General features: G+C 37.3%; 1 protein-coding gene and 1 long non-coding RNA gene across 2 annotated transcripts; both read left to right on the top strand.

Moving 5' to 3' along the window:
• Positions 1-9,119: 9,119 nt before the first annotated feature.
• LOC140562717 (macrophage mannose receptor 1-like) lies at positions 9,120-11,769 on the top strand. The gene is made up of 3 exons (XM_072688576.1): positions 9,120-9,459; positions 9,567-9,899; positions 11,753-11,769. Exons 1-3 carry the CDS (start codon positions 9,120-9,122, stop codon positions 11,767-11,769), a joined length of 690 nt encoding a protein of 229 aa, XP_072544677.1.
• Positions 11,770-15,315: 3,546 nt separating this feature from the next.
• On the top strand, positions 15,316-17,436 carry LOC140562196 (uncharacterized). The gene is made up of 3 exons (XR_011980127.1): positions 15,316-15,412; positions 16,769-16,851; positions 16,989-17,436. It is a non-coding gene; the product is annotated as an uncharacterized lncRNA (long non-coding RNA).
• Positions 17,437-18,523: the final 1,087 nt, after the last annotated feature.

Raw genomic sequence — 18,523 nt, 5'->3', positions numbered from 1 at the left:
AGTGGATACTGGTTATACTACTGGAAATAAAGCAGTTACTGTTCATACTACTGTAAATAAAGTGGATACTGTTCATACTACTGTAAATAAAGCAGTTGCTGTTCACACTACTGTGAATAAAGTGGATATTGTTCATACTACTGTAAATAAAGTGAATACTGTTCATACTACTGTAAATAAAGCAGTTGCTGTTCACACTACTGTAAATAAAGTGGATACTGTTAATACTACTGGAAATAAAGCAGTTACTGTTCATACTACTGTAAATAAAGTGGATACTGTTCATACTACTGGACATAAAGCAGTTGCTGTTCACACTACTGTAAATAAAGTGGATACTGTTCACACTACTGTAAATAAAGCAGTTACTGTTCACACTACTGTAAATAAAGTGGATACTGGTTATACTACGGTAAATAAAGCAGTTGCTGTTCACACTACTGTAAATAAAGTGGATACTGTTCACACAAATGTAAATAAAGTGGATACTGGTTATACTACTGTAAATAAAGTGGATACTGGTTATACTACTGTAAATAAAGCAGTTACTGTTCACACTACTGTAAATAAAGTGAATACTGTTCATACTACTGGACATAAAGCAGTTGCTGTTCACACTACTGTAAATAAAGTGGATACTGGTTATACTACTGAAAATAAAGCAGTTACTGTTCACACTACTGTAAATAAAGTGGATACTGTTCACACTACTGTAAATAAAGTGGATACTGCTCATACTACTGTAAATAAAGCAGTTACTGTTCACACTACTGTAAATAAAGTGGATACTGCTCATACTACTGTAAATAAAGCAGTTACTGTTCACACTACTGTAAATAAAGTGGCAACTATTCATAGTACAATAAATACTGTTCATACCCTTATAATTACAGTGGCTGCTGTTCATAGTACAATGGCTACTGTTCATAATACTGTAAATACAGTATCTGTGTATCCCCATCATTAAACTCTGACACGTGCAAACATAATACAAAAACCTTTATTTTTGCCATCAAATTTTGACCTTTGTATAATACATTTATAATGAATTGCACTTTACAGTAAAACCAAAACACGCCTAGTCTAGGTTGCAACCATTCTTCACTCTAATGGTAATACTGAGCTCCTCTACAGCAGCTTTGTAGCAGCTTTATCCTCGGCTCTGGGCTTTAGGACACTCCTGCTTGGCACACACTGGACTGAAAACTGGGCCATCTCACACACACACAGCACTGTAGTCGTTTAGTATGCCTTAGTGCGTTATCTGTGAGGCCTCTATATCTCCATATACTGTATTTTCAAATTATGATGATAGTAACATTCTCACAATTCAGCCAAGACTGACCAGTGTGGCGGAGCAACAGATAATCACTAGCCCACTGAATGAATCAGTCAAAGCAACAGCAGGCAGCTTGAACCCCAGGGCCTGAAGTGCTAGAAAGCAGCTTATGGAGACTTAGTATAGAGCCATCCCCTCTCTCCCCCTCTCATTCAGCTAACAGGACTGAACCACTGTTTATCACTGATAGGTCCGTCATATGGTGTAGAAAGTGGCTTAAGCACCAGAATGCGTAAATCTGATGAGTAGCACAGCGAGCTGTTCTCATTTGAGCATTATGTCAAGAGCAGTTTTGATAGATAGTGTACCGCTGATAAAGCACTTATGGGAGACATTCACACGGTTTAAAATGTGCCACTTACCTTCCAAAGACTTCAGTCCCAGTTTCTGACTTTTTGCTCTGCTGTTGTCATTCCCTGCTCACACTCACAGTTTTTGATCTGTACTTGTCTGTGACGCACCTGCGCTTTTGATGTGAGCTTTAAATCCACAGGAGGTAAGTACTTTACTTATCCTTTGGCCTGAGGGAGGGAGGGGGTGGGGGGTGGTACAGTATACTGAAGCAGTAGAAAACGTAGGTAGACATAAAATGACCACAAGGTGGCGAGCTAATTCCCCTCCTGGAAGTGCACTTGCAGTTGTCAAGGGGCAGGTAAAAGTGGTGTGAACGTTCAAGGCATCGAAGAGATTAGAGCAGAACACCACACGTCCCTCCACCAGTATGCAACACTGCTGCTTATACATTGAACACTGCAGTGGAACACGGATCATTGCCTCCACGGAGTGTGATCTGATGAAGACGTACGAAAAGGCCACAACATGTGCTCACAGGGGACACTGCTGAGCACCCTTAATAGGGTAATTGGGGAAATGGGACACCCTACAGCCTTGCACACCTAGCGGGCACGCACAAACGAAGTGTGCGAGTAATGGGACAGGGCCTCTTTCTCCCCCCTCTCTGTCGCCCCCCTGCAACAGTATCTGTAACTGCAACAGTAATCCGTGAGAAGTGGTGCAGATGCAGAGGTGCCAACATTTTTGGTCTGTTGAAACAAAAATAAATCCATGCAATATTATATGAAGACCAGACTTTGTTCCCTAATTTTGTTGTAATGTCACTATTCACTATTCATTATTTGCTCCTTTTCGCTCTTACATTTAAATCACCTGCTCTCCCTGCCCCAGTTTTTAATGAAATATTATGTAAAATTATTATTATTACATAAATAGTTCCAGTTTGGCTTTAATGTTAACATTACCTTTAATGCAAGTCAGAAACATTAGCTAGTGTTACAATAGTGCCGTAAATAACAGATGGGAACACTGACGGATCCTAAGATTGCACAGAGCCATTAAAAAATATAAATACAAATATTTGTATTTAGTTCCAACGGCGGAGTGTCTGGATCTGTGCCCTATTGACTATCCCCTACATGCGAAAATCCAAATCATGATATATAGAGCACTATTGCATAGGGTCCACCATGATTAAAACTGGAAATGGCCAACAGAAAACATATGGCTATCTTATAGCCCTCACCTGCTTTGTAAGCATCAGCTATTTTTAATGTGCTATAGAGTGCTAGTCAGCTACTACCCCTGGCTACTGATTTTTTGGGACTGACTGGTTTGAGAAGTCAAAATGGTTTGTGGTTTGAGAAGTCAAAATATTTATAAAGCTTTAAAATGTGCACCACCTGGCCTTTCCTAAAAATATGAACAAGTCACAGCCTAAGCTAATTAAGGTCTGAGACCCTGGTTAAAGTCATCTGTGAGTAAAAACTCTTTTGCATGCAGCTCCTTTGAAAAGTTATATCAACACATTCTTGCCAAAACTAGCACATAGAATACAATGATTGTGTTAACATATTGTATTCAGGATAATTTCTCCAGTGTTGGTCAAACCTCCAAAAACAATCATAAAATGATGGTATCACTATCAGTACTCTCTTCATTGATTATTCAGATCCAACACTAGGGAGAACCCATCAATTTGAATTTCCTCCAACATTTCAGTCTATCTAACTCTACTGGATTCTTTCATTGTGAAAATAGATCATGTAACCTTTAGTTTTCTTTTAACTTCCTTTCTTCGTGCACTATTAATATTTGAGGGATCTTAATATGGAGGAGAATGCTATCCTCTCTTTCTCTCCATCACCATTTTTTTTGTTGCTTGTCAACCTGGCACTGTCTCTCTTCACTTTCCTTTCCTGCCTCCTTGCTTCCTTCCATTTGTTTATCATCGGCCCCATCATTGCTCAACATTAAGGCTTTAGCTAATAACAGTTCAAGCCCTGTAAACAAAGTGTGACAGCTGTTACAGTTATCATATTGTCATGAAATGTAATGCCTTATACTGCATGTCAACATTGAAACACAAACAGTGATATTAAACAGAACTGTATGAATGTCCTGTACTTTCTAAAGCATATTCTGTATGTACAGTATTACTTATTTATCAGTTATTTGCATTAACTCAATAGTTGCAGGCTTACAGGAAATATGTTTTTCAGATTAAGTCATTTGTTTACCACAGGTGGTACCACAGCCTGTGACTTCTGCTTTTAAGACTTCAGCAGGTAGACCACAACTGCCAACCCAGACTAATGCAAACACAACAAATTGTTTCTCATAGTGTAACATCAAGTCTAATGCTCCAGATGAAATTCATCAATAAAGGACCCCAGAGCACCATGAAGTTGCATTTAAGTGTTCTCAGTAGACGTCTCCAAACATTTAAACAGAATGTGTACAGTACTTTACAGTCAATGAACAACCAGGATGAACTAAGCTGTTTGAAAGCATCTGTTTTGAGAAGGGAAAAGAATCTGATCTGCAATTTACAGATATTTTTGAGAGAAAATCTTAAAACGCCTAAACCTGTATGTGGCTGCTACAGTTGAAGCATCTGTTGCTGCTTTCAACACTGCTGCTCCTGCAATTGGACATGACATTTGCTGGTGTCTGTCTCTTGTGTCAAAGGCAGAACGTTCATGTATTTTCCCTTTCTCTCCCTCTGCAGTTTCATTCCAGCCTGTCTTGTCTTTGTGTTGGGTTACCTCACCCTCCCCACACTAGATGCAGCTCCAGGAATACCTCAGTTTAACATCACTATGTAAGTTTAACATTTCTAAAAGCTGTTGGATAACTTTAATGTCATTTGACTGTTTTTTGTTCAAAAGCCTATTCATTAGGACACTCTCAGATCTTTTTCCAGCATTGTGTCTGTCAGAAGTAACAGAAGAAGCCCTGCCTCTTAGTTTTTGGCCCATGGCACTAAGAATGGTCATTTAGTTGTTGTGAATAGACACACTTTGGAACAGATGATCTTTAGTTTTATTGTGCTGACTACAAAATTTGGATAAATGTAAATGATCCTTTTAATTATAAATAATGAAACATATAACAACTAAAAACCCTTCTGAAGGTCTTTATTTATTAGTTTGTTTATTCACCAGTAATGTTGTTATAAAAACAAACACTTTCTGAAGAGAAATGGTGTTGCTAGGTGATTGGTGTGATATTCCAAATGGGTGTGAAGCTGTTTCTAAGCAGTTACTCAGTGGTTGCTATGCTATAGTTACTATAGTTACTTACAGTGAAAAATGGCTATGTAGTTAAAGTGTGTTGTGTGCACTAAAAGCAGGGACCGCATTTGTGCACTAGGAGCATAAATGCTCCCTCTTGAAGATGAGGTTTAAAACTAATTAAACACCATGAAACAATGTAAAATATTTATATCTTAGCAAACTGAGTCACCAAAGCCAGAGTGTACTAAATACATTATATTATATTTAATATATTACACCATTACTCTTATTTACATTGTCTCCTCAATTGTGAACAGATCTATGGGGTGCAGACTTGTTCTGTACAGTTTATGGCACAAAAGACACATGTCTGCATGCAGCAATTTATATATAAAACCATGTAAATAAGAATGGCCACATTGTAATAAAATGTAAAGCTTTATACAGAATGTCACCATTAGAAGAATGTATGTATTTTCTGACACATGTTCAGTAAAGAGATGCAGTTTTGTTGCCATTTATTCTGTTGTCTAAAACTGAAACTCTTTATTCTAATCTATGTTTCTTAACTACAAAAAATAACAAACCATCCGGCAACACATCAACACAATCTTATCTAGAGTCACTGAGAAGACAGAACTAAAACGAGTAAACTAAGCAAATGTTGCCAAAATGAGTTTAATTCACTATGTAACTGTGTGTGTAGGATTACGGTACACCTTAGAAACCAATGTACATTCCCAATCAATGACAGTATTACTGAAAGCATGCTTCATAAGACACAGAGTGATTTAACATGACATAAGGCATGCATTTTAATTCAGACCATGATTTTATTGTGTATGATCATGCCATGGCAGTCATCATCAGGTGACCATGTTCTTTAAACACAGATCCATATCAAATGAGTCTGCTTTAAGAGACACAATATACACATGGATGGTCAGTTCCACTGGCAGACCACCTAATTTCATTCATGATTATTACTTACATACTCATCTGAACAAAGATCTTTGACTGAACAGTAGAGGAACCCTTTTTAAAAGGTTCTTTATAAAACTACATACAAAAGGTTTTTCAATAACCAGAGGGCGAAGGAAACTAGATGTATCTGCGTATTGTATTTAATTTGTTTTGCAAATGAATTGCAAACCAGTAATAATTTTAGATGGTAGCGTCACTGCCAGTGCTCTTTTGGTTTGAGAAGTGAGATGTGGGTTCTGGAGAAAAGCTGCTCCAGCTAAGAACCAGATTCCTATGATAGCACATCACACTCCACAAGCCATCTTCTTTGCCATTGTTCAAAAGCCTATTCATTAGGACACTCTCAGATCTTTTTCCAGCATTGTGTCTGTCAGAAGTAACAGAAGAAGCCCTGCCTCTTAGTTTTTGGCCCATGGCACTAAGAATGGTCATTTAGTTGTTGTGAATAGACACACTTTGGAACAGATGATCTTTAGTTTTATTGTGCTGACTACAAAATTTGGATAAATGTAAATGATCCTTTTAATTATAAATAATGAAACATATAACAACTAAAAACCCTTCTGAAGGTCTTTATTTATTAGTTTGTTTATTCACCAGTAATGTTGTTATAAAAACAAACACTTTCTGAAGAGAAATGGTGTTGCTAGGTGATTGGTGTGATATTCCAAATGGGTGTGAAGCTGTTTCTAAGCAGTTACTCAGTGGTTGCTATGCTATAGTTACTATAGTTACTTACAGTGAAAAATGGCTATGTAGTTAAAGTGTGTTGTGTGCACTAAAAGCAGGGACTGCATTTGTGCACTAGGAGCACAAATGCTCCCTCTTGAAGATGAGGTTTAAAACTAATTAAGCACCATGAAACAATGTAAAATATTTATATTTTAGCAAACTGAGTCACCAAAGCCAGAGTGTACTAAATACATTATATTATATGTAATATATTACACCATTACTCTTATTTACATTGTCTTCTCAATTGTGAACAGATCTATGGGTGCAGACTTGTTCTGTACAGTTTATGGCACAAAAGACACATGTCTGCATGCAGCAATTTATATATAAAACCATGTAAATAAGAATGGCCACATTGTAATAAAATGTAAAGCTTTATACAGAATGTCACCATTAGAAGAATGTATGTATTTTGTGACACATGTTCAGTAAAGAGATGCAGTTTTGTTGCCATTTATTCTGTTGTCTAAAACTGAAACTCTTTATTCTAATCTATGTTTCTTAACTACAAAAAATAACAAACCATCCGGCAACACATCAACACAATCTTATCTAGAGTCACTGAGAAGACAGAACTAAAACGAGTAAACTAAGCAAATGTTGCCAAAATGAGTTTAATTCACTATGTAACTGTGTGTGTAGGATTACGGTACACCTTAGAAACCAATGTACATTCCCAATCAATGACAGTATTACTGAAAGCATGCTTCATAAGACACAGAGTGATTTAACATGACATAAGGCATGCATTTTAATTCAGACCATGATTTTATTGTGTATGATCATGCCATGGCAGTCATCATCAGGTGACCATGTTCCTTAAACACAGATCCATATCAAATGAGTCTGCTTTAAGAGACACAATATACACATGGATGGTCAGTTCCACCGGCAGACCACCTAATTTCATTCATGATTATTACTTACATACTCATCTGAACAAAGATCTTTGACTGAACAGTAGAGGAACCCTTTTTAAAAGGTTCTTTATAAAACTACATACAAAAGATTTTTCAAGAACCAGAGGGCGAAGGAAACTAGATCTACGTATCTGCGTATTGTATTTCATTTGTTTTGCAAATGAATTGTAAACCAGTAATCATTTTAGATGGTAGCATCACTGACAGTCCTCTTTTGGTTTGGGAAGTGGGATGTGGGTTCTGGAGAAAAGCTGCTCCAGTTAAAAACCAGATTCCTATGATAGCACATCACACTCCACAAGCCATCTTCTTTGCCATTGAGCTTCTCAGCCAAGAAAAAATTAAAGCATTACTACTGGATGGTTGGCGGCAAGAGCAGCTTTAAAACAGGTAGGTTGAGGTGGAGGCCATGGGAAGCGTATGGAACCTCTGGTGGTGTTTGACCCAGCTTGGTGCCTTGGTTGCCATTTGGCCTAAATCCATTATTAGAGTCTCTGAGTAGCTGACTGCAGTGAATGTGCCACTCAAGACAAATAGACTGCTTCCATACCATTTCATTCTGGAGACATGAATTCTTAGCTTTGAGCCGAGGCTGTCCAGGTCCAGCTCATCAGGACTGTAAGCACTAGCAGAGGCTGAGCTAGTGAAAGAACAGTGGAAGATGTATTTATTTACCTTGTCTTACTTATCATCATTTTAAAGGTCCTTCATTTGTCCAGTGTAGATCAGTATCTCAGTAGCGTATTGACTTATGAGAGTGTCCGATGACCTTATATAATTAATTTTGTTTCCAAAGAAAACCCCTGACCCACGTATTGATTTTTGCATTTAAACATTCAAAGCCAGTCACTTAAACACTCATTTATTGTCTTTCTATTAATAAGTTATGTATAATGAAGATGAATAGCAGTCAGCTGGCTTTTAAACTTGGAAGTGCGTGTCAGTGCATGACTTGATCACAAATGATCAAAATTTGTCAACATTTTTCTGGTTAGCTAGTTTATTTCTTTGACTTCCTATGATACATTTAGTGAAATAGCAATGTAGTGCTGCTGATGTGACAAACTAGACATTTAGATCTAAGTTGCAACACAAATAATACAGATGTGTAAATGTCAGTGTTTGTTTCTCTCTTTGTGTGTTTGTGTAGATCAACAATCATGTTTCTTCTCAAGCTCTCAAGTGAGTCTTAATCTATGTTTTAGTTTTCTTGTACATGGTCACAATATGTTATTAACTATTATTTTTATTATCTGTCTCCTACAAGCTGGCTCAATTTTCGCCCATTTTTAGTTTTTTTTTTTTCTGTGGTTTGACCCCTGTAGCTGCTCTGTGTCAATAATTCTGGATGCACAGACCAACCAATAGAAATGCTCTAAATGAAGTCACTATTTTGGAGATGTTTTTCATTGGATAACGATGATATGCTTTAATACATTTTCAGATCTGGTTTTAATAACTGACATTCACATTAAGGTCTGTCTTGCTGATGTTGCTGTTGTTGGTCAGATTTGGGATGATGTCTTTGTTTTAATGTCTGTGTCACCTGCAGCTTTGCTCACCATCTCCTCCTGCCTTTCTCGACAATATTACTTTGTTAATAAGAATATGACCTGGACTGAAGCACAGACATACTGCAGACAGATCTACACTGATCTGGCCACCATTGAGAGCACAAACGACTCAAAGAGTCTGATTGCTGCTGTGAACGGTAGTTACAACGGCCTTTCGTGGATTGGACTGTATGATGATGTGGAGAATGGCTGGAAATGGTATTTCGATGATGATGCCTTCTATGGGCCAGGAGAAAGAGATTACAGGAACTGGAGGAAGACTAAAAGTACTGAGCCTAATAATTATCTTGGGAATGAGATGTGCACAGAAATGGAATCAGGGATTTGGAATGATCTTCCATGCAGTTCCAAACTATACTTCATTTGCTACAACAGTGAGTTTAATCCTTAATCAAACCATTCTGTCTTTGATTTGATAATTTAATGCAAACCTCACGAAAAGGTAACACATTTTAAATGGTTATGCTTTTCTCTCTTCTAGAAACCAGTAACCGTTATGTTTTGATCAGTTCGAGTAAGAACATCTCTGATGCTCGTCAACACTGCAGACAGTATCATACAGACCTCGCCAGCATCAGGAATGCAACAGAGAATCAACTGATTTTAAGCATATCTAGTGGTAACACAGTTTGGCTTGGTCTTTACAGGAACAGACAATGGTCAGATAAAAGCAACTCCACTTATGAGAACTGGTCAACTGGACAGCCAGATAATATGAATTCTATAGAACACTGTACTGCTGCATCTCTGAGTAACTCTGGACAGTGGACTGACGAGAACTGCAACCGTACCCTTCCTTTCTTCTGTTATAAAGGTGGGATTTGTTTACTAAGAACAAATAGCATTTAATGAATTAATCTGTCTCAAATCTGGTGAACGTATTTTTAAGAAAGTATGTGTTATCATTATTACAGAACCACCCGGATCTCCAAGCCAAAGTAAAGCTGTTCTATATGTCAATGAGTAAAATGAATAACACAGAAACCTCCTTGTGGATATTTCTGATGACATATTCAAATAGGCTACTGAACAGAATTTTTTTCTCATCTCCTTAGAAAATGTGGTAAGAATACGAGTTAGATTCACCTCTCGGACAGATCTAACTGAGTCAGAATTTGCAAATGTAGCACTGAAGCAGGTAAGATGTCATTAATTTGATTAAATCTAACTTTGCCCCAGACTGATACACTTGACATATTATAGATTTAAGGTTAAACAATGAAACACGGAATTTTATCTCCCTATTTTCTGTCAGCTCCAGACACAATTGATCAACAAAGGACTTCCAAGCAGCATCAAGCTGCGCTTGAAAAGCGTTCTCAAGAAAAGTCCCAAAAAAACATTTTTTACAACCTGTTGAAAGAACAACAGAATTTGAAACCAGTTGATGCATGGATGAGGGTATTGTTGAAGGCCTTGTTGTTGTTATTGCAATGTAACGCAATCTGACTTTCAACATTCTTTGTAAACAGCTGTGTTTTTCATTTGTGTCAAAGGCAATACTTTTTTCTAATTTCTCTTTCTCTGCATTTTTGTCTTTAAGTCATATATTGTTCAATTCTTTTGTGGCTAGGTCAGTGGCTTTATGCTTAGAGCTTTATGTATAAAAGAATCACACTAACCAATCAAATTAATTTCTGGAATGTTATTAAGTAACCAAATACAATTATACATATTCTTCTACAATGATATTTGGAGTGTAATGCAAGAAACTGATGTGTCTTATTTGTTTTTATTTACCGGACAGCTTTGTGAATAACATTTTTGTTTAAATTGTCTAAACAAAAACAAAACTCTTAAAAGTTGTTAAGTTTGCATTTGTCAGAGTGTTTCATTATAAATAAATACTTTGCTATTGTGGACCACACTCCAAGATAGAACTGGAAGGTGGACTATTTTTGGCTTGGAGTCCGGGTTGGTTTTCATGTGGTCTTCATGAGGAGCCAGTCCCAACAGGAGTTGGACTGAAAAGAAGGGTTATATGAGAGGCTTGAGGGCCAGGAGGAGGACTTTGGGGAGTGATTTTCAGTTGTGTGTCATTACTTCACTTATATACCTATTATATATTTATTATAGTTATATGACTGAAATGTTATGAATATAGGAACAGAGAGAAATAAAACAAAAATTAAAAAGGGCACTTTAGATGATTTTTGGTTTGAAGATAGTTAAAGTTTTTTCGAAGATATAGAAAGACTACATAGTATTTTTAAATGTTCAGAGCAAATAAGGTCAGTCTGAAAAACAAATGAAATAAATGATGTCAAAAAGGAAAACAGACAAATGTGACAGAAAAAAACTGTCAGCACTTAAAGACTACACTAAGAGCCTGATGGTCTTTAAAGGAAAGTCTTCACATCATAATAATTTAAACTCGCAATAGTAAATGTGAAGAAAACACACTAAAGGGAAATGTTTTGCTGTGGGTAATTGCCTCACAAGTTAGGCCACTCCCAGGACTGAATCTGTGTAGGTTTTAAATCACACACACACACACAAAAAAGAAAATCAAGAATCAATCAAGAATGACAAAATGCAAGCTAAAGCTAGTAAAATTATTTATTGTAAAATGTTTAAAGATAAAAAAAAAAGTGAAATTGGGAGGTACAAAAATTAGTTTTATTAGGCAGTATGTTAACCTATAAAGACTGTGTGCTTCTATTTCAGCCTCACCCCGCAGTTAGGCTTCCCCAAATCAGCTTGACCTGGGGGGGGCACACTCACAGAGATAGAGAAATCACACAAAGTACATTTAAACTTTAATCATCTTTTTCAAAATTTGCCAGGTTATTTCATACCTGGCTTTTCTTATTGTATATCACAATTAATATAATACCCACAGACTGGGTAGTTTTAAGATTATGGAGTAAGATTTTCTGTGTTTTTACAAAATGTACATCACAATGTGTGTCTGTCATTATCTGTATGAGGGGGTTAAGATACAGTATTTGGGAACACTGTGGATGGAGCCATTGTTATGACCATATCCACAGGGCCCTTTGTGGTCTTAATCCACGTTTTCTTACTACATTTATCCTCCTGAGTCCTCTTCGTTACTCTTGTCAATGTCTATGTGGTTGTACTGGTTTCTTCACTGTAAGGAACAACAAAGCTTTTGTATTTAACCACCCTCATATTTTCTCTTCTCTTTTAAGAGACTCCTCCGTTGCTTCCTTGTTTCATTTTGCTTCTTCTTCCTCATTCCCTTTTTTTCTTTCCCTTTAGTACTACTCTGCTCTCTTTATCTTTTTCTTTATCCCAAACCAAAAAAACATCTCCCCAACATGGTAGTGCATATGTGTGGTTTGATACTACGAAGAACACCCTCCTGCAGGCATATCAAGGCTGGTGGCAGGATCAGGAAAGGCCAGCATCACTCCAGGTGTTTTGTGTTTTTTTTTTTTATCCAAACCTACAACAATCTGCTATTGTTTAAAATGCCGGCCACCATCCTACACAAAAATCTGGATCTTTACGAGCCAGTAACCACAACATTTCAAACATTCCATTTGTGTGGTGCATTAGTCAAATGACATCTTGCGTATAAAGATTAGAAGTCCACCTTCTTTCTTATTCCAAAAACAATTTACTTGTCAAAAACAATTGGAAGGTAACTCTTAGTCCTCTACTGAATTTCTACATCTGGTAACTCTTAGCCCTCTACTGAATTTCTACATTTGGCTATAGCTGTGTAAATGTCAGTGCTCATTTTACTCTTTATGTGTTTGCGTAGATCAACAATCATGTTTCTTCTCCTGTTCTCAAGTGAGTCACAATATTTGAATTCTGCTTTAGCATACTGTCAGAACTGACTTTAAAATTACCATTTTTAAGGTCTTAATGTTGCTGATCATTGAAAAATAGAAAATGAATAAAAGCCTTCCAAAACATCAAGAGATTTGACATGATGGAACCCTTCCATTTCATTTTACAGCTTACCATAAATTACATTTTCAGTTTGAACTGAACTCTAAATAATAGTGACTCTATATTTTGTGTGAATGGGTTGTGAATCTTATACATGGGATACGATTCTGATTATGCAGAGTTTAGCATCAAGTTGAATATCCAGACTGTACACTCACCAAGCACTTTAAAAACACTATACTAGTACTTGGAATGGCCAAGTTTCAAAATTTCAGTGTTGGATGTTGGAAACATTTTAGGAACAGTTTCATGCAGTGAAGCTCCTGTTTTACCACATCCCAAAGGTTCTATTGGATTCGGATCCAGTGGCTGAAAAGGTCACTGAAAAACACTAAACTCATTCACTCGTTAGGAAAACCAGATTTAACTGACTGTTGCTTTGTGATGGTGCATTATCATGCTAGAAGTATCTGTTAACCTTGCTACAGTTAACATATTTTTAATATTACTCAATATAATTGCTCTAAAGAAATGTTTTTTTTTCAAGAATAACAAGTATTCCTGATTTAGTAAAAAATAAAAAAATAACAGAAATAATAAGAACCAAAGAAGAATTTCTTGAGATTTATTTTGAGAATGCAGTCCCACGTATTTTTTTCTCTCTCTCTCAATTTCTGCATCAGTTCTCCTCACCATCTCCTCCTGCCTTTCTCAACAATATTACTTTGTTAATAAGAATATGACCTGGACTGAAGCACAGACATACTGTAGACAGATCTACACTGATCTGGCCACCATTGAGAGCGCAAACGACTCAAAGAGTCTGATTGCTGCTGTGAACGGTAGTTACAACGGCCTTTCGTGGATTGGACTGTATGATGATGTGGAGAATGGCTGGAGATGGTATTTCGATGATGATGCATTCTATGGGCCAGGAGAAAGAGATTACAGGAACTGGAGGAAGAGTGTATATAATATAGAAAATGAGCCTAATAATAATCTTGGGAATGAGATGTGCACAGAAATGGCATCAGGGATTTGGAATGATCTTCCATGCAGTTCCAAACTATACTTCATTTGCTACAACAGTGAGTTTAATCCTTAATCAAACCATTCTGTCTTTAATAATAATAATTTAATGCAAACTTCACGAAAGGTAATACATCTGGAATGGTTTTTCTTTTCTCTCTTCTAGAAACCAGTAACCGTTATGTTTTGATCAGTTTGAATAAGAACATCTATGATGCTCGTCAACACTGCAGACAGTATCATACAGACCTCGCCAGCATCAGGAATGCAACAGAGAATCAACTGATTTTAAGCATATCTAGTGGTAACACAGTTTGGCTCGGCCTTTACAGAAACAGACAATGGTCAGATAAAAGCAACTCCACTTATGAGAACTGGTCAACTGGACAGCCAGATAATATGAATTTTATAGAACACTGTACTGCTGCATCTCTGAGTAACTCTGGACAGTGGACTGACGAGAACTGCAACCGTACCCTTCCTTTCTTCTGTTATAAAGGTGGGATTTGTTCACTAAGAACAAATAGCATTTGTGGCTTTTATTAAGTCCCTACAAAAAATAATTTTGATGATAATTATGCCAGTAATTAATCAGTTTATTTCCTTGCTACAGAATCATCACTGCCCACTCCTGGTAAGTATCTATATTGTACAATCAGTACTAAAATGTACACCTGCACATTCATTTAGCAACAGAGAAAAAGAAAACATACGACAACATACGTTTTTTGGCCTCATCTTTTAACACATCCATGCAGTGAACACACACGTGTCCGGAGCGGTGTGTAGCCTTTGCTGAATCATGTGGGGAGCAGAGAGGGTTAAGGGCGTTGCTCGAGGGCCCAACATTGACATCTTAGCAAACCTAGGTATCAAACCCACAGCTCTGTCAGCAATAGCCTGGTGCTCCAACCACTGAGCCACCACTGCATCAGAGTCTTTTGAAGATGTGGGAATATTTACTGCTGGAATATTTACAAGGGACATTTTATCCAGCGAATGCATTTTAAGTGATCGCCATGCTGGGATCCGGATGGCACCCGCAAGACTGTCCACAGAGGGGCGCTGTTAGCACTCAACTAGTTCCCTGTGCGTTCTTCTTTTTTTTTTTTTTGGTGAAATTATTTTATGGATTGTGGATTTTGAATAGTTGTATTGGTCTGGCAAACATCTGGCAGAAACAAAGTTTACATTTCATGTTCATCTACATATTTGACAGATCAAAATCATAACCAATATGAACAGCGGAGCACCTCTCACACTTAACGTCAGGTCTGCCACACCCCACATCTAATCAGCGTGATCTTGCACGGGCATGCAAACATGGACCTGGAACCTGTGGCACCTGGCTGTTCTTGTCGTTGGTGTGTTTATATGTGCAGAGAAGCACCAGAAAAAAACGTTAACGCGAAAAGTATGGATGAAGTTCTGGTGAGGAAAACGCAGATATTGCGGCTCATATATTTTTTTTACAGCGAGCTCTCGCTGCCCCTCTCTCTTTTTGCCCTTCCTGTAATGGAAGTTTTTGTGACACATTATAGAGACACTCGTGTGTTTTCCAGCGCTCTATGGGTGTAGCTTTCACGTCAGGAGTCCCAGGCACTCCTAAATAACTTCCCCACAAGGAAATCGTTTGGGACTGTAACATTTGTGTGCGCCAGGCTTAAAATGGTCTGGACTGGTTTATACTGGTCTGGTTTTCTTGTGCATGCTGGTTCCGACAAACCGCTGAGCAGGACCAGGGGTAGGAGCCACTGAATTTCTATAATCCGCTTAATACACAGATATTAACAGATATAACACCATGTGGGAGACCAGGGTTCGATTCCCGGTCTGGGTGACTATGCTGCACTACACCAATAAGAGTCATTGGGCAAGACTCCTAACACTGCACTGACCCTCCTCTGTAATACCAGTTACCTTGTAAGTCGCTCTGGATAAGAGCTTCTGCTAAATGCCATAAATGTAAATGTAAATGTATTAAAAGAAAACTTAAACTCTGAAGACCTGTGCCTTTGACACCAAGTGACCCTAATTCTGTTATGACGCAGTCTAGGGCCTTTGTGTTACAGAAAACGAGAGTGGGCTGTCTCCCCAGACCCTCTGCCAGACCAAACACCATAATATTGCAGTATGAATTTATTGATAATCCGTAGAGAAACCCACAAACCCTACAGATCACACACGACTAGCGACATCTGAAATGAAAGAAGCAGAAATGTCCAAAACCTACTTAACTTTCTGGCCAAAAAACAGAAAACAGGTTCTCAAACCCTTTCTTATCAATAAAAGAAAGTGTCAGCCAGTCATTAAGACACGATGACTCTTGTAGGCTGGCTCACTGGGCAGTCTGGCCATATACAGTATAAATACCTGGGGCTCTGTACACTGATACTAGTTTAAACCCAGAAATGAATTTTGCACTGTACTGTATCTTAATCCCACATCTAATATCTATAAGAAAACATTTTAAAGAAAAAATCGATGTAAAACAAAAATAGTAAAATGGCTAATTTATATAACGGTAAAAATGATGTTAGTGAAATTGACGTGAAAATGGCAAGTAAATAAGGGTTTACTGATTATTGGTAGGGTGATGCAGTTTCTTCATTTTGTACTGTAAAGCTTATGCTAGAAGAGGCATGTTAAAGAATCTTTGCTTCACTGTCAAACCAAAAAGTGAAAACATCTGATGAAGTTAGATCAGTTAAACAAGCTACAGCCTAATTAAATGGACAGTGCCTCTTCAACAGTAAACCCAGATAAACAATCTGCTCATCTTCCTAGAAAACGTGATCGGACTGCGGGCTAGATTCACCTCCTGGAGAAATCTGACTGATGCTGAGATTGAAAACCTGGTGCTACAGAAAGTAAGGAAGTTAATTATAAAAGGCTATAAAAAGCTATTAAATAGTATATGATTTGTTATTGTCTTATAAATGTACTGTAGACATAAGGCTGTTACACAATCAAACCGATTTTCTAATTTGATCTTTTATTCTGTAAGCTCCAGACCCAACTGATCAGCAAAGGACTTCCGAGCACAATCAACCTGCGTTTGAAGAAAGTTCTCTAGAGAAACAGCATCTCTATTAGAGTTTCTAGTAGAAAAAGAATGAATGAGTATGTGAGTATAAAAGCAGCATTTGCCATTTGGAAGTTCTGAAGACAGGAATTTCCAAAAGGAACAGTCACAGTTTACTCAGTTACTCGCAACATTTTCAAAACAGGCTTGTAGCTTCACATTTTTAATGAATCTGTTAAAATATATGCACTATTGTTAACAAATTGAAAATCATAAGAAATATTAAAGGTGAATAGAGCTGTGCTTTGGTACTGTAATCAGGAGTAAATGTAAATTGTTTTCAATAAAACCTTGTAAAACCAATGAAAATCATTTAAGAATAAATTGTAATAAACAACACCACCAAAAATGTATCTGGCTATTAAATCAGATGTTTGTTCTTACAGCAGCTTTATTCCACATAAATGAGTTTATTAAAATTTGACCTTGAGTCTATGACCTTGAGTATTTTTAAAGACATACTTCTACTGATGTATTTTATGTACATTTGGGAACCTGTAGGCCAGAGGCATTATTAGACCTAATGTTGCTGTGCCCTGTTAAAATCACTGCGGTAAAAAGTCTGAGCATTTTAACCTGAGCAGAACTACAGGTGCCATACTATATTTCCCATAATGCTCCAGCATCTTTCCAAAAGCCGGAGCAGCTGCTTTTAGTCAGAGCCAGATTGTTTCAGTGTTTGCACTGAGTAACGGACATTCGTAAATATTTTTTAAATCAGCCACATAACAGACAAGGTAATGATAGCTCACAGCTATGTGTTTTGAATAAATCCACCTATACCTATTAGACCACTGAAGCAAAGGCCTTCATTTAACTAGCAGATGTGTCAGTTATGTTAGCAAAGGCTTTATTCATTGTAAAAGGGGCATGGATAACAAGCTTGCAAATCAGTGTCATGATATATCCAATATAAATATGAGTTCTAGCTATAGGTCACATGTAGTTTTATGCCGCAAAGGAAATTTTAAAGTGTATGCGTGTGACCATAATATTACAAATACAATTTAATATAATCATAATATAATAATAATTATATCTTAATAATTATTATTATTATTATTAATAGCTAATAACATAATTAGCCATGTAGATGGGTACAGCTAAATTCTTGATGTGCCCCAGTACAACAAGAAGTCTAGAAATGGCACTAATGTAGGCCCACTTCAATGTTTACTTGTGTACTTCTGTCAGGAATTAAGGTGCTAACTGTCCAGTTTTGGTGAGCCTGTGCCCACTGCAGCCTCAGCTTTCTGTTCTTGGCCGATAAAAGTAGAATCTAAAGTGGTTTTCTGCTTACCACAATTGTACAGGGTGGTAATCGTACAGAGTTACTGTAACCTTTAAGCTAGCTTGAACCAGTCTGGCCAACACCGCTGACCTCGCTCATGGTGTTTCCAGCAGATAAGCAATTCTACAAATACTCAAACTAGGCTGGCATTAACTCCATAATGAGC

This window comes from Salminus brasiliensis, chromosome 9, assembly GCF_030463535.1.
Source record: "Salminus brasiliensis chromosome 9, fSalBra1.hap2, whole genome shotgun sequence".
NCBI classification, from domain to species: Eukaryota; Metazoa; Chordata; class Actinopteri; order Characiformes; family Bryconidae; genus Salminus; species Salminus brasiliensis.
The sequence above is the reverse complement of the archived record's forward strand: the minus strand, read 5'-3'. Positions and strand labels throughout refer to the sequence as shown.